The 25807-nt window shown below is 48.2% G+C and overlaps 1 protein-coding gene across 1 annotated transcript in view; it reads right to left on the bottom strand.

Annotated features, from left to right (window-relative positions):
• ADAMTS9 (ADAM metallopeptidase with thrombospondin type 1 motif 9) overlaps nucleotides 1-25807 on the bottom strand; it is a 156191-nt gene that overhangs the window by 12777 nt on the left and 117607 nt on the right. The window contains exons 30-37 of the mRNA XM_058678475.1: nucleotides 21835-22008; nucleotides 12892-13062; nucleotides 8317-8511; nucleotides 6676-6808; nucleotides 6332-6426; nucleotides 6126-6220; nucleotides 5900-6033; nucleotides 3963-4054 (exon numbers count right to left, since the gene is read on the bottom strand). Coding sequence (XP_058534458.1) covers nucleotides 3963-4054; nucleotides 5900-6033; nucleotides 6126-6220; nucleotides 6332-6426; nucleotides 6676-6808; nucleotides 8317-8511; nucleotides 12892-13062; nucleotides 21835-22008 — 1089 coding nt within the window. The remainder of the gene's footprint in view (nucleotides 1-3962; nucleotides 4055-5899; nucleotides 6034-6125; nucleotides 6221-6331; nucleotides 6427-6675; nucleotides 6809-8316; nucleotides 8512-12891; nucleotides 13063-21834; nucleotides 22009-25807) is intronic.

Raw genomic sequence — 25807 nt, 5'->3', positions numbered from 1 at the left:
GGTTCCTATCAGTTATGATTGCTACCAGATGGCTGGATGACTTGGCAGAGTGCATGAAGAAGCAAAGGCTACAGCCCATTCTCCATTAAGACTTCCAGGGCTCTGGGGTAGCCAGGAAGGCTCCTCTTTGTACCAGCGCCATAGAGATCCTCGAGGCAGAGCTGATGGACTCTCTGGGGGCCTTGGTTTCACCTGCTCAACTGCGGACCGATGGAAGCTCCACTCCCGGGGAGACCTGGTGACTTGGTCTGGCCCAAGTCAGTGGGTCTCCGTGGGGGACGACTCTGCATCTGTGGCAGATCCACCTGCTGCCATGACTGCTGCACAGTGGTACAACTAACATCAGGTGGACACTGCGGATGCTGTAGGAGGTCCAAGTTACTCACTAGCCCAGCCTGGCAAAGAGCGGAGGCTAAGAGCCCTAGTGTAGACCATGGAACTGTCTAGAAAACCTACTCCCTTATGCAGGAGAAGACTTCAAAAAGTCTGGAAAACAGAGCTAAATGACGCATTTATTTTGGTGCAAAATATTCTTCAAGTGCAGGCATGCCTTTATTGTAACATGCACTTTCCACAGACTCTCAGAGGACTCTTTGTACATGTGCATGCCATACATTTCTGCCCCATGACCAATTCATCTTTTCATTCCATTCTGCATGAAGATTCTAGCATACTGGTACTTTCTTCGTGACCTAGGGCAGCTTAACCTTTTGGAACCCATCTGTAAAATGGGTTGGTAGCTGCATCCTGTGAGCAGGAGGGGACTGGATAGAAGGCATAGTCTGGCAGAGTAAGAGATGTCTTCCTACTCTGAAGGGCAAGTCCACACCATTCACAGTGCCTGAAGCACCCTGCAGACAAGGACCACTCTCCTTCTTGCCTCCCTTTCGGACCACCCACACCACGGGACAGCAGGGGAAGGCTGCCTTGCATGGCAGGGCAGTGAGGCTCTCAGGAGGCCCAAGATGCTCCCTGGCCTCAGCTTTGACTGTCCCAAGTACTCTGGGCCTCTGCTGAGCATGCTCAGTGCACCCAGCTCCTAGGCATCCTGCTGAAGGCAGCAGCTGGTTCTCCCCAGTCTCCGCCCTCATCCATCTGGGCATGTTCTGCAAACATCCCAGCTGATAGCAGCGTCTGCTGGCTCTGCTCGGTGCCTAACCTCAGGCCCTGAAGGGCACAGGAGTTGTGGCTCTTCCTTCCTGCTACTTCTGTCCAAGAGGGAAGATTACTAAGAGGGGTGCGTACAGTGTGGGGGCCCTAAAGCAGTGACAAAGTATGTCTGGCCCAAGGAGTCCACTGATGCAGAACCCTCACATGGGAACGGAATCCAGGAGTCATGGCCTCCACCGTGGATGCAATTTCAAATACGCCCGGCATGGGATCAGCCCCTCCTAAACACAGGGGCCCAGGTAGTCCAGCTCCGTTCTTCATCTTCCTCAGTGTTACAAAGGAGGTGTTCTCCTGGTGGGGGCTTTGGTGGGGGAGGCAATGCTGCCCTGGCTTAGACCAGTGCCTACAGCAAACACGAGCCATCTAGTACCAAGGTCAAGAATAGGGATGCCACAGAGACTATCATCCTGATGGGGCAAAAACGTATTCTGACTCTCTCTAGGGGAACCCAACCTTACAGATCAATAAGGCCACAAAGCAGCAGCCAAGGGAAGCAGGGGAAGCGGAGGCTCGAACAGTGCACCTGCTGCTTGGAGTTCTGTGCAGTCATTAGGCCACAGGGCCAAGCAGCCTTTTCCTGAATGCCTCCCCAGTCTGTCACCAAGGCAGCCGCAGCTCAGCCAACACCTGAGGTGTGGAATGTTTCTCCTGGTGGAGTACCTGGGATGGGGGGGAAAATTCCCTCTGGCCTTTCACCAGCTTCGGGGTTTCCTGTTTAGCAGGTGCTTCTTCAGTCACCAAGTTAGTAAATCCATTCATTGGTTATTAAAACAAATGGCTGCAAATTACCTTTCACTGACTTAAGCTTCCCAAAGGATGCGCATACAGAAACAAAATCCTAAAGTGTTTAAAAAAGAAAAGAAAAAGGTGTGACAAGGCCAACCCATTAACCAGTCACTTTCAAGAGATACCATCCAAGGCTTCTAAAGAAATCGCACTTCAAACGTTTGCAATTCCCAGATCTATGAGGAGGGGGCTTCCTCCCCCACCCCACCCTGTGTGCTTAGTGTACTGGCTTACTATCTGGAGAACTTTCATTACACTTCTCTGAAATGTTGAGTGATACCCTGCTGGAAGCTTGGCGCTGAGAAAACACTTCCCTGAACTTCTCTGAATTCTGATGGATTTGTCACTGGTGGTAAATTCACCCACAGATGCCTGGGATTGGACTGCAGGCTGCTGCTGTGGCTGTCCTAACCATGGATGCTCGGTCAGGGAAATCCCTCCCACACAAGGGTTAACAGTTGTAGACTTCAAGCCAGTGGAAGGAAAAGCTATGAATTCTTTGCCTGCCCCACCTTCTCAAGGACACAAAGCCTGATGCGTAGGTTACAAAATTAGCACCTCATCTCCTGCTGACCAAAGACAGGTCAGAACTTGTCCCCTCTGGGAAGAGCTAAGGCAGGAAGGGGAGAGTTACAGAGTGGGAAATAAGATAGCCATGGAGGGCCCAGTGTGATGGCTCAGTGGGTAAATCCTCGCCTTGCATCTGGCAGGATCCCATACTGGCATTAGTTTGTGCCCTGGCTGCTCCACTTCCCATCCAGCTTCCTGCTTGTGGCCTGGGAAGGCAGTCGAGGACGGCCCAAAGCCTTGGGACCCTGCACCCGTGTAGGAGACCCGGAAAAAGCTCCAGGCTCCTGGCTTCTGATCAGCTCAGCTCTGGCCACTGGAAGATCTTATTCTCTGTCTCTCCTTCTCTGTGAATCTGCCTATCTAATTAAAAAAAAAAATCTTTTTTTTAAGCGGCTTTAATTTAAAAGAAAAAAAAAAAAAGATTGCCTGGAGCTGCTCTGCTGAGAGCGAACCAGGCGAAGGAGTTCACTTCGCACGGGTGTACACGTGTGAATGGAGCCCGGGGATGAGTGAAACCCGTGGACAGAGCCTGAGCCTGGGTCCTGCAGGATTTCCAGGAATGTCTGATATGCCATCCTCAAGGCCAAAGAATCTGTATATCATCCCCCATAACCCACTATGCATGCAGTTCAAGAGTTTTACATCAAAACAAACGTATCTTTAAATTCCACTTCCCATGAGCTTTGTCAAGCACCCTCCTATTATTATTCTATCACAGGCATGTGGCTGCCATCATCAAGGGACGGACGGAGGAGAGTCTCTACTTACTACCCCTCCACTGATTATATAATACACATTTTAAAAAAGATTTGTTTTCATTGTAAAGTCAGATACACAGAGAGGCGAGACAGAGAGGAAGGTCTTCTGTCTGCTGATTCACTCCCCAGGTGACCACCAAGGCCGGAGCTGAGCCAATCCGAAGCCAGGAGCCTCCTCGGGGTCTCCCAAGCAGGTGCAGGATCCCAAGGCTTTAGGCAGGGTCCCAAGCCATTCTCAACTGATTTCCCAGGCCACAAGCAGGGAGCTGGATGAAAAGCAAGACTGCCAGGATTAGAACCGGCGCCCATATGGGATCCTGGTGCATGCATGCAAGGCAAGGACTTTAGCAGGTAGACTACTGTGCAGGGCCCTATAATATACATTTTATTAACCCTGATAATTTGTCTAACCAAGCCCGTGCCCTCCAACACCTAGGGGGTTTCTAAATGCCTGCTATTTCATTTTGATGCATTGTATTGCATGCAGAAGCCCAGGGTTTGGCTGTCATTACTCTTGGGAGCAAAACTGTTGGCTCAGACCCTGAGCATGTGCGAGGCCACTCACTGAGTGTGGCCAGCCTGCTTCTCGGAGCACTCTGCTCATGACATCTCCAAGAACAGCCACCCCGCAGAGGGTGACCCTTGGCATGGTGAGTGGTGGTGGCCCTGAAGACATACCTGTGGGCACTTGGCAGCGCTATAACAGTCCCCAGCCGTGGCAAAAGGGACAGGATGTCCTTCGCTTGTCCTGGCAAACTGCAAGTCCGTGGCTGTCGGTGGAGCGAGGGTTCCAGGAAGAAGAGGGGGAGAGAGGAGAGCCGTGAGCGCAGCGCACCCATGTGCCCCCCATTCTATTTGAGGTGCTGAGACCCCGGCTCCCTGGGCTTCGTCAGCACTGTCTGTCTCCTTGTAGCAGGGAAGCCCAGAAGGCGAATTCAGAATGACTCTGGAGTTGATGGCTACACAAATAAACATGAGACGACCTCTTACTGAAACGCCATGGAACCGGCGGACTGCGGCTCTCCCGGGACACTCGCTGTGTTCTGGGCTTCAGGACCAAGGGCCAGGAGCCAGGCCAGTATTTCCAGCAATTTAGACATTTCCCCTGAAGATTTCATCTGCTCTCCCGCGTTGCCTGGCTACTATGATGAGCAAAATGAGGAGCCATTCGGACCCACATCTTGAAATTATTAATGGCAGTTTCTCAAATGTGGGACTAATTTGTAGTTAAGAATGAAAAAAGAGAGAAAAAAAAACCCAAACAAACAAAAAACTTAACCCACACTGAAAGCAAGGCTGCTCCTCTGGGCTCGTGTTTTTAACCTCACGGGAACTCCTGAGACTGGTTCCCAGCTGCAAATATTGCAGACACGGGAGGCCGGAGTTAGGTTTTCACCAGCTTGCCTGCCTTGCCTTCTGGGGAATAACTGAGAGCCTTCATCTCTGAGCAGTGACCTACTTGGGCAGGAAATCCAAGTACCCCATTTTGTAACGAAGTGCCCCTGCACGGTCCCTGCTAGCAAGTGGAACCCCCCCGAGTCTCAGAAGAAGAAACCTGACCTCCGGCGCTTACCAGAGGGATCCCTGGTAAGGCCCCCAGAATTACTGGATCTGGCCCTGCCAAGGCCACTGCAGGTGGGACTCTGAATTCAGCCAGTGCACAGCAGGCTCGTTTTTAAGGTAATCATTTTGTGCCATCTGTGAATGATGTCATAAACACCCAAATGGCTCATGGTGGAAGAAAAAAAAATGTTCCCTATTTCTGGTAGCTAAAGGCAATTAGAAATATCTGGTGGGAAACTAGATTAATCTTCCTGAAGAGTATGCATACACAATTGTATGTGTGTAGTGTTAATGAGGAAAAATGATTTATTCTGTTTTTCCTCTTTACCAGGGGACGTGTTTAGATTGCTTAAGCTATCTGTCACCACGCCTAAGATTGATGTGGCTAACAAAATCTCAGTGTGGGCCAGAGTGTGAAATTAGCCCCGTGTGCAGGCGGGTTTGGGCAAGGTGATTCAGCGCTTCCATCTTTCTTCTATGAACTGACAACTGGCAAAGTGAGTTTTACACCTGCGTGTGCGCAGGCACAGCTCTGGTAGGGAGTTTTACACCTGCGTGTGTGCAGGCACGGCTCTGGTAGGGAGTTTTACACCTGTGTGTGCGCAGGCACGGCTCTGGTGAGGTCATGTGGGGCATGACTGCCACGGCTGGAATCTTTCAGCTCTGGGCTTTTCTAAGTTGCTGTTTCTTCTATGTTAGATTTCTGCTCTCACATAGTTCTCCGCAATGATATATCTCCCTCCCCGCCAAAACTCTCCTTGATCTTAACATATAAACTGCATGATCTTAGCATGGATTCTGTATGTTTTGGGATCCCATGATGGGGCCATTGTCTTGTGCTTCTATCCTCTCCGCTCATTCCCTCACATACTTATCACAGGCCTGACGGAACACCTGTGGCAGACAGAAGACAGGAAGGACAAAACCCTAGCCGGACACACCTTGCACTGTGATGGTCCCGGCTAGTCTTGGAGCCCCAGGTGCCTTTTGCTCCACAACCACAGCCGTTCCCTCCTCGCTAATGGGCAGATCACACTGCCCCCTAGACTTACTTATGATGTGCATAGTGGTCAGGTCAATTCGGATTTTCTGGAAGCTGGAAAACCCTGCTGCTGTGTAGTCCTTCCGACACTGGCAGTCATCACGTCGGCTCCCATTGTAGGGACATTCTGTCGGATTGTGCAACCTAATTCACAGAGAGAATGCTCTGGTTACGACACAGAGGCCTTTGCAGGAGGTATCTGCGTATCTGTTCTCCTCTGCACCTGCTTCTCTTACCTATGCCCATAAACCTCAGAGAAATTCTCAGAGTCACCTTGAACCAGCGTCACGTATTCCTTGGGGTGGTCCGACAGCATCCCTGCACAGAAGATCTAAAAGACAGGACAGAAACCACATGTGGAGAGGGGCTTGGAGGGAGATGGGGCAGACGGGGACCACTCTGCTGACCAGCTCCACAGCACAGCCCGCCAGCCTGCACTCACCTTGAGGGGCTTCCCTTGAATAATGAGGAAATACTCCCCATCCTCACTGGCTCCTTGGAGCCTTTTCACCTCCTTGCAGTCCTGCGGAAGCTCACCTAGAAGACAATCGCACACCCAGATGGCTCATATTTGCTCACAGCATGCAACAGGAAGGGTTCATTCCTCTTTCCCTCCCATCCATTCTCCCTCCCTCTTGTTCTATTTGTTCTTCCTTTCCTTTCCCTTCTTACTCCTTCCCTTCCTTTATAGAATACCATAACTTTGAAAAGTGTAGGCAAACAAATGAACTCCAAGCCCCAAACTTCATGCTAAAAATCAAGGTGGGGGGAAAAAGTTCAACTCACAGTTATAGGTATTGTGGCAAGTTTTGCGTTCTTCTGGCTTCTGATCAGTGGGGCACAAGTGGCTGGGTTGGTCCTCGTTGGTCAAACACTGCACAGATCTCTGCATCACTCCCACTCCGCAAGACACAGAGCACTGGAGAGCAAATCAGAACCAGGGGGTAGATGTGCGCGCCTGCAGGGGTGAGGCTCACGGGCCTGACGTCACATGCAGATGGCTTTCCAGGCCCCTTGTGGTTCAGAACAAACCACTACGATGGCCCAGTCTCAGTGGCAAGCTTTATATACACCTGAGTGTACACACACACGCGCGCGCGCACACACACACACACACACACAGAGGTACAGAAACACACTCAAGCAGGGTCATTAAACAGTTCACGGAACTGCATGTGATGAAACAACTAGGCACGGATTTTGAACACTGTTGGCACCAGAGTAAACTTATCTTTGAATTCTATTTCCCATGTACTTGAGAAGTATCCCCAAACGTATGCCTACACCTATATCTAAAGTGAAATGTTTCTCCATTTAAACACACATTTTTTTTTTTAACTTAAGCCTCACAACAACTATGAGAGAATACTACCACCATTATCCTGCTTTTAACACCCGGCAGATTGGTGCTCAAATACTAAAGGGTTTCTGAAAGGTCACGATGGAATCTGGCTTCAAACCCTAACTACTCCTCACTTGGCATCGACTTCTGCTTGATCCACCTGTCTAACACTGAGGGCCCCGCATCAGAGCCAGGAGGCAGGCGCAGTGTGCCCAGGGCAGTTCTGCTGCGTGAAACTGCGTGGGTGCACCTGCGACCCAGCAAAATACTCCTCAGCCAGAGATATAGCCCTGAGTGAGGGAGCAGAACAGAGACTCAGCAGCAGCACCAAGCATTCTGCCCATCGCTTTAAGACAGGCCAGTTTCCAGGTGCTTTCTTAAAAGGAAAAGGATGGTACAACTTTTACCACAGAAACTTTGTTTCTTTTTTATTTTTTAAACTAGGACCTTTGTCATCTGAGGAACTTTTTTTTCTTTAAAGATTTATTCATTTTTATTGGAAAGTCAGATATACAGAGAGGAAGAGAGACGGAGAGGAAGATCTTTCATCTGTTGACTCACTTCCCAAGTAGCTGCAATGGCCAAAGCTGCGCCAATCTGAAGCTAGGAGCCAGGAGCCTCTTCCAGGTCTCCTAATCAGGCGCAGGATCCCAAGGCTTTGGGCCGTCCTCGACTGCTTTCTCAGGCTACAAGCAGGGAGCTGGATGGGAAGTGGGATTAGAACTGGCACCCATATGGGATTCTGGTGTGCACAAGGCGAGGACTCGAGCCGTTAGGCTGTGCTGGGCCTCTGGCTTCTTATTTCTTAATTCATTTCATTTGTACAAGCACACATTTTACAGATGAGCCAGGTGGACTGGGCAGTCTTTTTCCTGGAAGGTGGCAGACCCAGGTTCCAGGTGCAGATCGCATGTGCTAAGCACCCAGCCACACTGCCACCTTTGGCTCCTATCAGCCCACTTGCAGCTGTCAGCTCCTGGTCCCCCTGAGGGGACGCTAGTGAAAGCAGCACACTTCAGGAAAGCAGGCGAGGCAGGCGTGTACAGAGCAAGCTCCCAGAATCGGCACCCCGAGTGTCTACTTACGCTGGCCCAGCTGCCCACTCTCCAGGAAGCTGAGACGGGACACTCCCTCAGGTAGCAGGGCTGGACGCTGGGAGGCTGCGTGCCCGGGCAGTTGACGGCCGTCTGGTAGCTGTACTCGTAATTCTCCTTGCCCGTGTAAATCTCGCTGCATGACACCAGCCTTTGTTTGTAGCCCTTTCCACAGGTCACTGAGCACTGAGAAGAGGCGGGTGGAGAGGAGAGGTTGCAACCCAGCCTGGGGGCAGCCCACAATGGGCCTGCTGACCTCCACGCCCAGCGCTGACCCCAGGCCCTCACGTCATCAGCGTTCAGCATTCATGGCCGGCAGCAGGCTCGGAGTCTGTGCCCAGTGGACTGGTACCCCTGGGCCGAGCCTGTACTGCCCCTCCTGGCTCCCGCTGCAGGTGGGGGTGCCTCACGCCTCTCTTCTGGGTTTTAAAATGGGGAGGAGGGGCAGGCTGGTCAACTTTCACTCATTTAATTTGCGTCTGCAGCCCAAGCGCTCTGCCTGGCAATTTTTACTTCATCACACCCAGGATTGGGAGATGACGACTCTGGAACGGGCTCTCTTTCTTTCTCAGGGTTCTCTAAGGCCCCATATTCCCTCTGCTTAATTTCGTCCCCTCCTCTTTCTCCCTGCCTCTACAGGAGACCTCCAAAAAGTCAACAGAATTACAAAACTGAAAGCAAACTTCATTTTGGCACAAAATGATCCTAAAGGCATATCCTCCAAAAGCTCCTAGAAAAGGTGTATGATGAAAAACCTGCATGGATTTCAAATTGTTTTACACCAAAACAAGCCTGTCTTTTAATTCCATTTGCCATCAGTGTTCTATTTTGAAGAACTCTGTGTATCTTTTTCTGTTTTTTTTTTTTTTTGAGAAAAAAAAATTCATTTTATTTGAAGGCAAAGATTTCTTCTACCTATACCCCAGATGCCTAAAACAGCTGCAGCTGGGTCAAGCTGAAGACAGGAGCCAGGAACTCAGCCCAATGGCTGCTGCCTGCCAGGGCGTGCGTCAGCAGGAAGCTCCAGCTGGAAGTGGAGCCAGCCGGGACTCAGACTCAGTGTCTCCAGTGCAGCGTTTGGGCACCTTAAGCGGCATTTAAGCCTTGCACCAACTGCCTGGCTCACCTCCATTTGTCACAACTGGAACGTTATCTGTTGGCTTTCCCATCTCTACCTAACGAGGTGATCACAGAAACTTTATGTTAACACATGGCACTGTCAATTCCTCAAGCTCAACCGCAAGGTGAAGCAGCTTCCTGCTATCTATCTCAGCAGCTTCCCTGTTTTCTTCTTTGATGGGGCAGTTCCCTGATTATGAAGATGTATAGCATGTTCACTGTAAAAATAAATACTGTCACAAATCCAAATTTAGGCAACCTTAAAGATAACTTCATATCATCTACACATTAAGAAACAGTACTGAGTTACAATTACTTTAGTATTAACGCGATTTGTAGGCAGCGCTACAAACAGCAGACCATCTCTGTGAAGGCTCCATGGAGGCTGGGGTGGAAGGACAGTGCTTGCTAGATCCCAGCTTTGGGGAGAGCCAGAGGAGGCCCTTGGAGCTGTTTGCCCTGCAGGATGGTTCAGAGCCAGAGCCTCTGCCTTGTCCTCCCATCCTGTGCTTGTGGCTTTAAGGTGCAGGGGCCTGCCTCCTGTAACTTTCCAGGGAGCACAGGCAGCACACCCCACGCCTTCCCTTCCAGCTGCTGTCAGACCTCGGACATGCGCTGCCAACTTTGCTTCCTTCTTTGGTTGCTGCTGTTCAGCTGCCCAGGGCCTGGATGACGCCAGGCCAGGGAGGGCAGAGCCCTATACGCATGTTCTAGTCTGGACAGATGCTAACAAGCACAGCCTGTCCCAGCCGGCAGGGGCAAGGGGGCGGGGAGGGGGACAGTTTGGTTCTCTGAGGGTTCACCCAGGGTGAGCTTGCACCTGCCACTGTGCCTGAGACTTCAGCTGGAGTTTTTTTCAAAAGTCCAGGGCTGAGACCCTTGACATCCCAACAACCCTGCAACAAAAGTAGTTGACTTGGCAAGGTATGTGGGAGAAGCAGGCATTTGTGGATGTGACTGAACCCCCAGCATGGTGACAGGTTTAGACATCTCTGAAAAGCAGCTGGCAAGAGACACCATTGCTGGGCTCGGCAGCGTGGCCTGGTGGCTAGGGTCCTCGCCTTGATCCCATATGGCCGCTGGTTCTAATCCCGGCAGCTCCACTTCCTCTCTGTCTCTCCTCCTCTCAATATATCTGACTTTGTAATAAAAATAAAATAAATCTTTAAAAAAAAAAAAAGAGACACCATTGCTCTTCATCAGCTGATCACAGCATTGTGAAAATAACCAGTGAGTGCCCTGCACCCGCATGGGAGACCCAGAAGAGCTCCTGGCTCTTAGCTTCGGATCAGCATAGTACCGGCTGTTGCGGTTACCAGGGGAGTGAATCATCAGACGGAAGAACTTCCTCTCTCTCTCTCTTCCTCTCTTCCTCTCTTCCTCTCTGTATATCTGACTTTGCAATAAAATAAAATAAATCTTAAAAAAAAAAAAAAACAGTGAGTGCAGGCCAGCTTTCTCCAGCATGCAAGGCTGTCCTGCAGACTCTGCTGCTGTTATGCCCTGGGTTCCCCGGGAGTGCCTATGGCTGATTTAGTGAGAGAGTTGTAGCAAAGCAAAACAGTGCAGTAAGAACTTGGGCTCTCCACGTTGGTGACATCCTTCAAGGATGACAAAGTCCCGCCTGGCCTCAATTCAGGAGGGGCACAGCTCAGACAGAACACAGAGAATGCTCCAGGTAGCAGAAGTACCCTGAGAGAAGACATATTTTGTTTCTCTAAAGGGAATTCTGGTTTCTCTTGGTATCTCTCCCCACCGCAGTGGCCTTTCCTTGTGATTCTAAGACTCCCTTCCCTGCCTGTAAAGCTGAAGGTTTCTCCGCCCAGGATACACCTGAAATTTGGTACATACATGAAAAGGTTTTACTTTCTATAAAAGAAAAAAAAGCTTTCTATTTCATCTGGGAGTTCAGGGTTTCATGAAAGCCACAGGAAGAACAGTTTTAGCAGCTATCACCTTTTTAGCATAATAAAAGCAGGAGCACACAGAGTGGCAAAGATGAGGATGTTTACCTTGGCCGGCTGAAAGGCTTGGGAAAGCCCAGCCAGGTAAGAACTGAGCCAGAAGCCAGGATGCCATTCCCTGGAGGCTCAGAGGGGGTGGGAGGAAGGAAAGAGCAGCTCCCCTCCCCATCCCCAGAGCCAGCAGGTGGCCTTCCGCAGCAGCCTTGGGAACCTCAAGCTAGGGGCCAGGCCCGATGAGACTGGGGAGAGACAGACAACAGAGAAGGGAGGAGCCCCTCGCAGATACTGCTCCTCAGCCATGGGTTTCAGGTGTGGAACCTATGGTCAAGGACTACTGCACAGGCTCCTGTGGACTCCGTGTGCTTCTGGCTGGTCAGCAGGAAATTATTTCCTCATGAGAAGGGGCTGGACTCCTCTCTGCTCTTCAAGGGCACTGAGTGCTAGACAGGGTAGGGCCTTGGCAGGGTTGTTTCTCAGCTAGATCTCTCGTTACTGTGGGTTTATTCTGCGCAATGCAGGATGTTTGGCATCCCCTCCCCGAACCTTGGCCTTGACCCCAGACATACCAGTAGCACCCGCCTTCCCCCAGTTGTGGCAAGCAAAAATATCTCCAGACACCACCCAATGTCTCCTGGGAGGACAAGACCACCAGAGTGCAGGGTGGGGAGACAGTATGAGGAAGCACTCTAGAGATCTGTTTCGGTGCAGGAATTCCTCAGCACCTCACATCTGTATTGTCCAAGTGCAAATCTGCACCCCAGGAAAAGGGACGGCATGACCCTGGGATAGCTGACGAAACCCCAGTGGTAGCAAGACCAGTCAGTATCCACACATCTTGAGCAACCCTGTGGGGAGCCTGGATGCTGCCCCTGCGAATCCCTCCACATTTTCTTGGGCCACTGACAGCTCGTTTGCGGCGATGGATCTTTCAATATTTGGAAATAGTATGAGCTCTGGAAACCATATGTTTTCATTCCTGCTGCTTTATTAATCATAAAAAGGCTGGCAGGCATTACGTATAAGAGAAGCAAAGAAAAAAAATTAAAAAAACAAGAGGTCCCTGAGATTCTTTGGATGTGACAGCAAATACTTTGGGTCGTGTGCAGATGACAGAAGTGATTGGTTTACCTTGTGCAAAATTCTAAATGAAAACGGGAGCCCACATTTTTAATCACCTCTTGAAAAATCATGTTCGGTAACACTGGACCTATGTTTCTGCTCGGCCACAGCTACGGAGGTTAGAAGGCAGTAGGTGCTAGTTTGCTACAGTCCACACTTCTATCACAACCGCCTCCCCAGCCCTCCTAGGAACTTGCAGCCCCAATTCCTATCTTCTCATTGCCACAGGGCATAAAGATGAATCCCAGAATGGAGTCAAAGGGTGAACTTTAAGAACATACAGCTGGTGAGTCTGAGTGTTCCCCCACTGCTGTCCCCTGGTAGTGGCTCTTCTGAGGGTGTGTGCAGAGTCCCTGCATCGTACCTCTGACCACTCTCCGGTGATCCAGACGTACTCGCAGGGTGGCAAGCTGCAGCTCTCCCGGTCAGCAGGCCGCCTGCCTGGGTCGCAGTGCGCACTGTGAACCTCGCCTTTGCCGTCATCCACACACACCACCTTCCGGTACCGGGAGCCTTCACCGCAGGTCTTGGTACACTGTCAAAGACAAACACATCAGGTGTGCGGTGGAAGACTCAGACCTGCCTCCAGCAATTTTATTTATCAGCTGTGAGATCCCTGGAGGGCAGGGAATCAGTGAATCCCTTCTTATTTTACCCCTGGTGTCCTAAACACTGCTGCTGGCACAGGGGTAAGCAAACAGACGTGCGAGTGAATGCACCCTGGTGGGTCTACAAAGGGCCTTAAAGCCCATGCACACATGCAGTTCCAAAGGGCCGGACCGAAGATTCCAGCCTCTCACCTTTTTTTTTAAATCAGACCAAGGGTCACGTCAGGGCTGAGCTCTTTTTCTCCCCAGAAATGCCCACTTCCCAACAGTCCTTCCAGCATCTTCTCTCCAAGACATACCACTTCCGTTCCTGACCATCCATCCAGCAAGGCCCAAGCTCCTGGCAGGCGCCTGGCTCTGTGGCTTGAAAGTAACCCTCTGTCTAAAGAATGTGAGTTCTTCATTTTATTATTACTTTTTTTTTCTCCTGGAGCATCCTTAGGACTTAATACTATGATGTGAGCAAGCCCAGAGAAGCAAAAGCACTTGAGGCTGGGGTAGGGGTTTCTGAACCCACTCTCCCAGCTCAGTGGATCTGGGGTGTCAGGTTTCCCTAGAGTTTGTTAGGAGCTATGGTGAAATGAGCTCATTTTCATATCTTCATTTGAGTTCAAAGGCTACTGAAACTGACCGGCAAGCTTCCGTGTGAGGCGGTGATCCATGCAGAATATTTAACACCACAGAGAAAAGCAAGTTCTCCCATAACCAGGTCGCAGGTGACGCAGGGAGGAACCCAGGGACCAGGCAGCTAAGCCTGGACTATTGCTGCAGTTCCTCCTCTCTCTTTCCCACTAACCCGAAAGCCTTCATCTGCAGTGACCACAAACCTTGTGGAGTAGAAACCAAGGAATTCCAAGCACCTGATGCCTTTCCTCCCTCTGTTGTGAAGGTAGGCCAGCCTCCCTAAAGAACGGTCCTGCCAATGGTAGAAAAGGTGGCTGGAAAATCTACCTTTTGGGTCAATAAACATTTAAACAAAAGTAAACCAGTGACTCGCTGCTTCAGGGCTGGCCAAGGGAAACTCCTCACTTGGCAGGCATTTTTCTCCCGGAATCCGAACCCCTAACTAGGTCACAGGGATGGGGGAGGTGGGGGAGCAATCAGAAAACAAACCCAGCTCACACTTTTTTGGGTTTTCTCAGCTTTTCGGTATGATCCCTTCCCCTAGCTGCATAGGATTTGTGACTCTTTCCCTTGTCTTGGAACATGATCCAGAATGTTCTGAGACTGAGTCGAAAAGTTCAACAAGTCTTATTTTAATTTCCCAAAGATTTTCCCCAAACTCTATTCTAGCTTTCAGGGAAAAAAAAACCCACAAAAAACAAAAACCAGAAACTTCTGCCAAGTGTACACGTTACACTGGTGGGCTCTGTGGATCTGAACTTGCACTGTAATTGAGGACAGAAATAATGGCAGGGTTGGGCTCAATGGGTGGCTTGCCTGTGGTCCTGTGGCTCCATGGTACTCATACTGTGCTGAAATTAATGGGGTACAGGGTGGAGCTCATGTTCCAAATTTGAGGGTAGGGATGCCTAAAATAAACTCTCACAGTACAGTTTCATCCAGTCAAGCTGCCTGGCCACAGTAAGGTCGATGGTCTAAAAGGGACCATTTCATACAATGGGTCGAAATTGTCTTTGCTTAAAGATTGTAATCAAGTTGTTTTTCACTCTCAAATATATCTTTTCCATGCAATTCTCTAACCCTAGGGAGGCGAAAGGCACTTGATATTAACAATAGGCTCAGCCTGGTAAGGCTGCTGACTATCCCTCACATGGAAAAAGGTGTTTCCCCCATCAGGTCAGCATTGCTGGCTCGTGGATGGCCAGGCCAGTCACAGAGGCCTGGGGACCTTGACAGCACAGTGGACTGTGTGTGTGACATGAAGTATTTTTTGTTGTTAATGTCCTTATTTGTTTACACACATAAACATACACAGAGAGAGAAACAGAAGAATGGACAATAGAGAGCTCCTATCTGTTGACTCAGCTACGAACTGGCAATTCAGCGTGGTCTCTTACATGGACGGCAGGGACCTGATGACCTGCACCTTGTGTTCTCCCATGTTCTCCATTAGCAGGAACCTAATCCCACCATGATACTCTAGAGCTGCAGGTGCTTAAAGACTAGGTCGAACATTCCCTCCTGCATAAAGCTTTTATGTGATGAGAAAGCAGCATGGGCAGCAATTCATGTCCTCTGTCTCACAGGAACAAAGCAGTCCTCCTATTCTCGAAGCCCATTTAAAAGATAGGAATGCAGAGTCTGCACATGTTGGCAGCCAGCCAGTACATTTAACTGCGAGAAAAGGAGGAGAGAGAAGTAACACTGTGAACACAACCTGTTGCTCTACAGTCATCCATTCATTCAACCTGTGTTTGCATCATGCAAGCTCCAGTGTTGGGGTCTGGGGTCTGGCCCTGTTGGCTTCCGGTGATGATGCCTGGAGTCCCCTGGAGACCACTGCAGATGAACACCTGCTCCACCTTCCCTTGGACAGCTGTGTATGTATGTCATTGAGGAGTGGAAGAACATGGAGATTTCTACTACTATAAGAGCAGAGCCCACATGGCAGCAGATGAGAAGGAAGGTGAAGGAGGAGATGAGGGAGCCAGGTGTGAAGTGGTGGAGGCATTCTTAGGAGGGGCTGAACATGTAACCAAGACAGACAGGAGTGTCACAGGCCAGCACCAGGGCACAGTAAGCTGAGCCTCTGCCTGTAGCACTAATACTCCATATGAGCGCCAGTTAGAATCTGGTAGCTCCATTTACAATCCAGCTCCCTGCTAATGTGCCTGCGAAGGCAGTGGAGGAAGGCCCAAAGCCTTGGGTGCCTGTCCCCACATGGGAAACTCAGAAGTACCTGGCTCCTGCCTTCAGATTGGTCCCACTCCCATCACTGCAGCTATTTGAGAAGTGAACCAGTATATGGAAATTTTCTCCTGTCTCTCCTTTCTCTGTAACTCTGCCTTTCAAATAAGATTAAATCTTTGGAAAAAAATATTATTTATTGGGAAGGCAGAGCCACAGAGAGAGATGGACAGACACAGAGAAGGAGCTCTTTCACCTTCCGGTTCACTTCCCAGATGGCTGAAAGGGTCAGGCCAGGCACAGGTCAGGAGCCAGGAACTCCATCGAGATATTCCCCCATGGGTGCAGGGACTCAAGCATTTGGATCATCTCCTGCTGTCTTTCCATGCACATCAGCAGGGGCTGAATCAGAAACAGAGCAGCTGGGACTCCAACCAGTGTTCCAATACGGGATGCTGGCATAGCAGGCAGCAATTTTACCTATTATGTCACTGCAAGGGTCCCTGGAATGCGTTTTTAGGACACACAGCATGAGGTTTGAGGTTTTTAGAGCATCTCTAAAGTTTGGTGCCTTGTCCTGCAAAAGTGACTAACGGTTGAATGAATTAATGAGGAAATGAGTAAAAGGGTTATGATCTGGCCACACACACACAACCTGATCATTCCCCATTGCAACCATCACGAAATCCTCTTAAAGCAATTTTCTAAGGAGATACTTCTCATGTGTCACTTTTCTGTGCTGAAGAGATGAAAATGGAAATCTTTCGATGGCTGACCTCAATAAAAGCCCTGAGAAGCCAAGTATGCAGTGGAGGGGCCCAAGTCTCTGTCCTCGGCCAAACAGCCATGGGGTAGGAAGCTCTGAGCGGGACAGATGGATCTGAGCACAGCATGTCCGTGGCACTGGGACAAGAAAACACACAGCTGTTTTTAAAAGGAAAAAACAGTGTTTGGTGGGCGATTCCAGAAGACATTTGAGAATGTCTTCAGCCCAGAGCTGCAGAACAAAGGCCATCCATTCCCCAGCATTGGTCTCCTCTCTCTCCCCCTGCACCCTTCTTTCTTTCCTTTATCCACCCTTCGCAGTGTGCTCATTTAGTGGGTGTCTCTGATGCTGTTGGTACCATCTTAAATGACAAGCAATGAAAAGACAAAGGGCACCTGGCTGAGAAATCAGTGGGGAGCTATGACCGGAAAATACACCTGAGTGGAAGTAACATCTTACACGAGGCTTGAAGGACGAGCAGGGGAGATTGCAGTGAGGGCAGGTACAGTGTGGCCTTGTTGTGATAGACATGCTAAGGAGAGAACAAACACCCTAGTGAAGGGCAAAAAGCACACTTGCAAGAACTGCAAGATTCATTGCTCATTGCTAAAGACACATACCCTCATATATTCATAATCTGTATTTTACCATAAGGGTCTTTTTAGGTATAAATGATTCTATAAATCAGAATACAGTATCACCAAATGATTTCTTTATTCTGCTATTTCTCAAAAGAACTTCTCTCTACAGTATCCTATTTCTAAAATGGGTAAAATGGAGCCCTGAGAAGGACAGGTTGCTTGCTATTCATCTGTGACGTTAAAAGCCCACCTCTGTAAGGCACAGAGCTCTCTAGCAGGCTGAGCTCTCTAGCAGGCTGGCACTGCACAAAAGGGAAGCTGTCTGGAATGTGCTGGGTACCACAAAGAATCCTGCATTTTGTCCCACTTCTAACTCATTCTGACCATGTGGTAGAGTCTGTGCGTTTAAGCACATGAGTTCACCAGAACGTAGAAACGTGGGCTTTCTAGAGGGAGTCTAGGAAGGTGGTCTGCTCCTTCCAAAACTTTGTTTCTAGTGCATAATGGAGATGAGACACGCATTTTCTCCAACATCTGACAGTCCGAGTACACAGACGTCCCACCTTAGTGCAGTCAGCGGCCTTGCAGAGTAGACCCGAGTGTGAGTGCACCTGACCCTGCCTCCCAGCCCTCCTCTCCAAGAAGACTTGCAGGTTGATTGCTAGCCACCTGGAGCAAGAATCTCATCTTAGAAGTATCTCCAGTAGTGGGGACACTGTTTTGACAACCCCCTCTCCAGGAGGAGGCTTGATAAACCTTTGAGAGGGAATGAAAATATTTCATGTTAGGTGCATGGTGACATGACAAGCTGGGGATTATAAAGATTCGCCTGGTGTGTTTTATATACAAAGCTGCTGGGATTCAAATTCCAGCCCTAAAACATGCTGAAATGTACCTTTGATGAGTTTACTCACCCAAAACTCAAGTTCTCACACACTGCCTGGGGAAAACAGACACAAATGCTACATCAGAGAGTTACGGAAAGCTATATAAAGTACTTGATGTAACAGTACTCATTCTACAGTGCCTGGGCCATAGCTCAGGCAACTAGCTCTATTACTTTCACAGTATTGCAGCCACTGTGCTTGATAAATCTAGGGGATGCCCCCATCCTGTGGCTTAAAGGAATGGTGCCCCCTAGAGTTATGCAGTATATGACCTATGCAGCTGCACAGCATCCCTGATGATCGTCTGAAGTTGCGTGCACAGAGCTTCTGCCTGGGTTACTTCTTGAGAAGACAAAGATGCTATGTGCTATAGAAATGCATTCATGTCGGGCCCGGCAGCGTGGCCTAGCGGCTAAAGTCCTCGCCCTGAACATGCCGGGATCCCATATGGGCGCCGGTTCTAATCCCGGCAGATCCCTGCTTGTGGCCTGGGAAAGCAGTTGAGGATGGCCCAAAACTTTGGGTTCCTGCACCCGTGTGGGAGACCTGGAGGAGGTTCCAGGTTCCTGGTTTCAGATTGGCACAGCACCGGCCATTGCGCTCACTTGGGAAGTAACTCATTGGATGGAAGATCTTCCTCTCCGTCTCTCTTCCTCTATGTATATCCGCCTTTCCAATAAAAATAAACTAAATCTTAAAAAAAAAAGAAATGCATTCATGTGTCCAGCAGAAACTACATCCTGCCAACACACAGGTGGGGTATAAGAAGCCACACAAGGGAGGCTAAAGGGAAAATGCAAAAAAGTCAACAGGAGTTCTGAAGTAGCTCCTGAGGACTGCTGAGAAACGAGGACCCTTCTTGGGAGGTAGACTCCAGCACCTTCCTTTTGCAGGCTGGCAGTGCCATGGCAAGCTTACCAACTTCAGGCCAGGATGTCCCCTCCCTGGGGCACAAGGTCTGAAGAAGACTGTGTTATCAGGCGAGCATCCAATTTAGTGTTAACTAGAATACCTTTGATCATGCACCTAGGAACAGGCAATAATCACAGTGGGCTTACCCTGGGGGAGACCCACTTTCTTCCTGACCTGGACCACTACGATCAGTGTCTGACTCGGGTCAATGCTCACTCCAAGCTCCTGTTTGTTGCGCTATGTGAGGAGTGATCTAGCATGCAGCCTGCAGGTCCCTACATCCCAGCCACACAGAGGCTTCTGCAGAGGGCTATATGCTCCTCCAGCCACCCTGAACCTCACTGGGCCACTCTGGTGTTGCCCAAGGGCACACAAAGATGCCCCGGGCATCTACAGCACCCAGGGCCCCCTCCCAATTGTCCATCTTGGGTGCAAGCAGACAAACAAGGCTGTTGCAGGCGGGTGGCTGCCGCACTCTGCCCTGGGTGCTTATGGAGTGGGTTCTCTGGGCCAACAGTGAACCTCAGGCAAACTCCTGCCCGAGAGGCTCAGCTCAGGGTCTCTCCCAAGGTTGGCTGTCTGTTCTCATGCAGAGCTGGATAGCAGGTAGCAGAGGAAGGAGTTCAACAGGTCCATCTGCACAGCACATGCGAAGACGTAAATTTGCAGGCACGTCTTGTAGGTTCAGAAAAGAGGCATTTCCTTAGTGTGTAAATGGTGGGGTTTATCTATTCTTTGGCAGTGTGTGGGGGGGAAGGCAGTCAGAAGGGATTGTAAATGGAGCTTGCATTTTCTTGTTTTTTTTTTTTTAATTTATTTTTATTTTTATTGGAAAGGCAGACATACAGAGAGGAGGAGAGATAGACAGGAAGATCTTCCATCCAATGGTTCACTCCCCAAGTGGCTGCAACAGCTGGAGCTGAGCCGAGTCTCCCATGTGGGTGTGCAGGGTCCCAAGGCTTTGGGCCATCCTCAACTGCTTTCCCAGGCCACAAGCAGGGAGCTGGATGGGAAGTGGTGCTGCCGGGATTAGAACTGGTGCCCATATGGGATCCCGGTGCGTGCAAGGTGAGCTTGCATTTTCATGACTGGCTCTAGTGTACTCAAAGGCCGGCGGCTAATATGTGAGCAGTCAGCCTAGATGCATTTCTGAACACTCTCGGGCTTTCTGCTCTTTGGAGTGGTTATACAGAGCTGGTCAGCCAGGAGGTGAAGAGGGAGAGGGGGAGGGGAAACAGGAAGCAATCATAGGTGCATGGCAAGAGTTACCAAAAAAAGCCAGAAGCAGCTCTGAGGAAATCTTCTCTCTTTTCTGCATCCCTCACTAATCCCAAGACCCTAATGAATGCAAGTAATTCTATTATGATAAACCTTCTCAGAACATTGCTACCCAACTGTTATTCCCATTTTACAGATGGTAAACTTGAGGCTCTGAAGAAGTAGGATTCACAGTTCTAAGTCACACACTGGCCAGTGGCAGTACATGGTGCCATAAACCCCACCAGTATTGCCAGAAGCCTCTGGGATTCCCAGTGACTGTCTAGGTCAAGTACAATTCCTGTGAAACTGACCTGCTTTAGACATCTCCCTCTGCCGTTCTCTTCTGGAAGTAGAAAAACATTCAAAAAGGCAACAAACAAAAGGCCCGAGGAGATGCAGAAGGTGGGATTGCTAAGCAGGCTGCAGGGCGGGGAGGCTGGGTCCCTGCTGGATAACGGCTGCAGCTGCAGAATCTCATCCCGGCTGAAGAGAACACGCTCAGCACCCAGTCTTGCTTCTTCCATTTGTCAGGTGTATGGCACTTTGGGCATACAACATCCCACTTGGAACCTCACAAGATGGTCATGCCCCTCTCAGGGTTCAAAAGGTACAACGGGGGATAAGCATTCATCACCTAGCACAGAGCCTCCCGCTGCTCTCGCCCCTCTATTTCCAAAGTTCTTCCTGTGCCCTGGGGCTGAGAGGAGGTGAGGTTCCCTATCTTATTACGCCCACTTTCAGTCCTGAAGCACACATTTAATTTCATCCTAACCTTATCAGATCTGGTTTCGCTTTCGACTTCTTTTCCTCCTGCTTTCCTATGTTCCAGTCTTGTACGCACTGTGGACACTTCTTTCTAAAGTCTTACCTTCTTAGTCAGACTTGTCCCTGGGGGACACTTCAGGTTTTCTTACGGCAAACATTAACTTAGAGCAGTTTCTTTGGATTGAGCCTCTGGTTTTTTTTTTTTGGTCACTGGAAATCCTTCACTAATTAACCAGGGTTTCACTTGAGTGCTCAACGTCTACTTGCCAAAGTCATGCAAAGAAGAAAAGCAGAGAGAAGACCCATCCTGCAGTCTGCCTTGTGGCTATTTAGGTTCCTGCAGAATGACCTAGTCTCTCTCTCACACACACATACTGACACATTTCTTTCATCTTCCCCCTCCTTTTTTGCAAGTTATCTCTATGCAGCTGGCTCAAGGCCTGGCCTGTTAAAGCTTTTTTTTTTTTTAAGGCAGTCAGAACATTCAGAAATGTAGATGCAGGAATTGCTTAAAAATGAGAAGCTCTGTCATTTTTTTCAGACAGAGCAAGCACTAGGTCTGATAGCAAACCTTTTGGGAAGGAGCCAGCAATGCCCCTGTGCCCCCCTTGTCCCCCTCCGCCATGGCTTTGCTGGCTTCCTGGGGTATGGACCTGAAGAACACAAGGGGGTGGAGCAAAGCACTCTGGCAGGTGCGCGCGTCATGGCTCTACTTACTTCTTGCCACTGCTCTGCCCTCCAAGTGTAGAGTGGACATGGCGATCCTTGGCAGGCACGCTCTGACGCCGGTCTCGTGTGCGGGTTGCACTCAGTCTCTCTGGCTGTTTTGTGTGTTCCAATCTGACAGCTCACACGCCTCTGCTGCATGCCTTGGCCGCAGGACTCGGAGCACTACGAAGACAGAGCATGTAAGTGGGGTAGGGGTGGGGAGGATGCAAGGGCAAGGAAATGAGCTCCTAAAGCCACGACCTTCATAGCTATCACAGCTGCTCCTAACTTGCCATGACAAGGACTCTAAAGGAATATCTGAAATCTGGCTTTGCTTATATGTTGCAGAAGGAGTTAGGTGCTCAAGTTGGGAGGAATCTCAAAAGTGAACAAAAATCTTGGAGGATTGAAGAAGATGGGAGGGATCTTGACAAAACATTTGGCACAACCTAGAAACAGTGCAACCGTGAGAAAGGAATATCCTTAATGATTGTTATTCCTGGAGGTCTCGAGGTTCTTGAAAAACTGGGAAATGCAGTACTGTGCAAGAACAATTTCTTGGCAGATTCCAAGTATTACCCATAGAGAGTAAAAGACTGAATCCTTTAGGGCCTTATAAGTCAGTTTTCTCCCCTGTAATTGCTTCTTTTTCTTGCTTCTATTCTTGGAGATAGGGTTTTATTTTTTTAAACCACAGAATTCACTAAAATATTTGTGCCTATTTACAACCTCAGATGAAGAATATATGAAGAATAACAGCTGACCAGGGAAAGCCATTTCTTTAGGCTTAATGTGTTCAGTTCTTGCAAACTACAGTTAATCAGGCCGTAAAATTTTGTTGACCAACTTGCAAAACACCATATTAAATTTGCAATTAACTTTCCTCTAAATTAATTTTTTAATGGTTTCCTCATTGCTGGGTTTCATAATCTCACTTATGGGCAGGCCTAGAGTTATTTCTTTATTACAGTTCTGACAGAAACAAAAGGCAACAATCTGATTGGAAAGAATGGGATATGATTATATTTGGCCATTAAAAATTACTACTGAATTGTCGTGATAACTCAGCCCTCATTCTAGGGTCTGGTTTTGAGAAAACAAGCCAAACATACATCAAAACCATCTTCCAAGGAATGGACTTGAGATCTTAGAGGCTAAAAAGAAATGCTTACCCAATTAGCTGGTGGCAACATTCACCTCGGAGACTAATGGAAATTTACTCTCTAGAATCATGCTCAAATGGATTCTGCTTAATAATAATTATAATAATTTTCTCTCCCATCAGAACTTTAAGATAATAGGTAGTATGCTTTAGAATGCAGCTTGAAAAATCAGATTGTTTCAGGGGGAATTTATACTAGGGAGGAGGCATATATTTTCACATCAAAGCCAGCTGAAACAAAAAATATCTTGGGTCAACATAGCTACTATTGTTTGAGCTTAATTGGACTAATTGGTATTGGATGAGTTTGTGACCCACAAGAAACCAGACTTTTCATGTCATTATGTCTTGGAAGTCATGGGAGGGTTCCCAAGTGCAAGAGATGGCCCTGTCTGCACAGAATGGCCATTTCATTTTGCAAAGTCACATGAAAACTATTCCCCATAGAGTGCAATGGAAAAGCATGAGCAGCTACACGGTGAAGTTAATGAATGAGGGACAGATGTGTTCAAGCACTACTGTCATGACAACAAACAGCAACAAAGCACTTTTTAAGTTATTTGAACGGGGATACTGAGTATGAAATAGTACATGTCTAGAACAATGAATCCAGAGAGACACAATAACACTATAAAAACTCACTGACATTTGGAAAATGGCTAATCTATGTCCAATATCTTGTAGTTTTAGTAATCTAATGGAAACTGCAAAAGATCTTTTTAAAACAATATGGACTATCAAGTCATCGAAACCTTTTTGACTGACTGCTGTTGCAGAAATTGTTCATAGTTCAATGAGAGCAAAGCATTAAGAGTCCTAAGCGGTCAATTTTTAAAAAAATCACTTCCTACATACAGTGTTCGATAATTTTCAGAAGATAAATTAAGACACAAGTTAGACATGAGAAGGTGTAATGACACAACATGACATTCCAGCTTCTGACTTTCCTAATCTCCTAACAAGGTTTGAAATAAAACAGCCCAAAGTTTCCATACGCATTAAAGGCACTGCCACATACAAGCCCTTTCTCTCCCTCTGAATAATGCACCAACAATAATCTTGGCTCCAGATGACGTGCGCTGAATCCAAGCTTTTTCTCCATATTCAAGCTTGCTTTCTGCACTGTCGCACTGGGGCAAGAATTTGCATACTGTGGCATCCAGGCTTGCTGGGTGAATTCTGAGAGATTTGTGTAGCTAAATCATGAATAAAACACCATCAGAAAGACCTCTGAGTGACTGTGGAGGTGATGCTGTGGGGGAATGTGCACCTGCATGTTCAACTTTGCAGCTGCATTCAGCACATCTGTTTAAGTGGTTTCACGGGAAACACCTTGCAGCTTCTATGAAGGTGCTTCCCCTAACTCCCCCGCACCTCTCTCCAGCCAAGATTCCAGCATGGGCAGGCTGCTGGTGCAGATCTGAATGTAGATTTTGTTGTTGTTGTTGTTTGTTTTTTGTTCTAAACTCCTGAGTTAACAGCTACCTGACGTCGCCCTGTACTCCCTACTGCATAACATTTGTATGCAACACTCTTCAGTGCAAAGGGGACTTGGTGCTTGCTTCCACAGCTAAAGACACCCTGTATGGAAACTTCAGAAATTCAGGGAAATCATCAGATACATTTGCAAACCTAGAAAGATGTTTACTTATTTTTTCGAGCATGACTGGTAAAATTATGGTGGCCATAATTTTTTATGTATTGAGTTTGCAAAGCAACTTTTATGAGAAATGATAGCAATAACGATGACAAACTTTTACTACATCCCAAAGTTTCTACTAGAATTTCTCAGTGGAACAATCTTTGTGGAGACTGCTGTACAACATAGATAGCAGCAGTCCTGCTTGATACCTAATGGATGTCAGTTGTGAAAACCCCAACTGTCTTCAGACATTGCCAGGAGTTCCATAAGGAACAAACCTACCCCCTCCTTCCCAGGTGACAGTTCTATGCCAAACTTTACATAAAACATACCTTCTGTACTCCCTAATATGTCTTTAGGCAGAAAATCCACAAAGAGAAGAACAGAGATAACTGCATTAGCCTAAGCCAAAATAGAACCAGAAAAGAAATGTAGTTCTAGGTAATGTAGCATAGCCACTATGGATTCCAATTTTGTTCCTGGCAAATAAACATGGTGCTGATATGATGTCTTTTGTACAATACCAGTAAGAGTATGGGTGGGAAGCCTGTGTTTAAACAATATAGCATCAATGCTCTTGATACAAATAAAAATGAAAGATATGGAAAGCATAACCCATGAAAGCAACTGAACAGAGTGACTTCTAAAAGTTCACAAAAAAAAAAAAAAAGAAATTTCCTTGGGTGTGTAGATATTTTGGAAATTCATGCGAAGCTTTTTTATATGAATGTCCACAGACCTTTTGAAGATCTCTCCTGTACCCATGTCTCTGACCCTGTGCATGTGTCTTCCTGAATTTCACAAAGGACCCAAGCCACACAATTGTCACCTTTCATCTGTAAACACTGGAGGGACATTTCAGAAGCACACCCCATGATTAGATTAGGCAGATACGAAAAGTCTTAAAAGAATGGCTGGTGGAGTCATAATACCGCTGGCCATTTTCCATTTAGGTGTAGGTAATGATGATCTTTTAAAGATTAGTTTTTTTTTTAAGTCAAATCTAAGATTCTACCGATTGTAAGACACATCAACATATTTCGCATCACTAAAAGAAAACCACCAGAGCTGTTAATTAGGCAGCAGCATTAGAAATGTTTCTAATAAGAATAGGAGAAGTCTAAAATTTTCGGTTCATGGTAACAACAACATGTAAAAGGCTAGCATGGGCATTTGCC

This window comes from Ochotona princeps, chromosome 21 (genome assembly GCF_030435755.1).
Source record: "Ochotona princeps isolate mOchPri1 chromosome 21, mOchPri1.hap1, whole genome shotgun sequence".
In the NCBI taxonomy this organism is placed as follows: domain Eukaryota; kingdom Metazoa; phylum Chordata; class Mammalia; order Lagomorpha; family Ochotonidae; genus Ochotona; species Ochotona princeps.
This window is presented reverse-complemented; position numbering and strand designations above follow the sequence as displayed.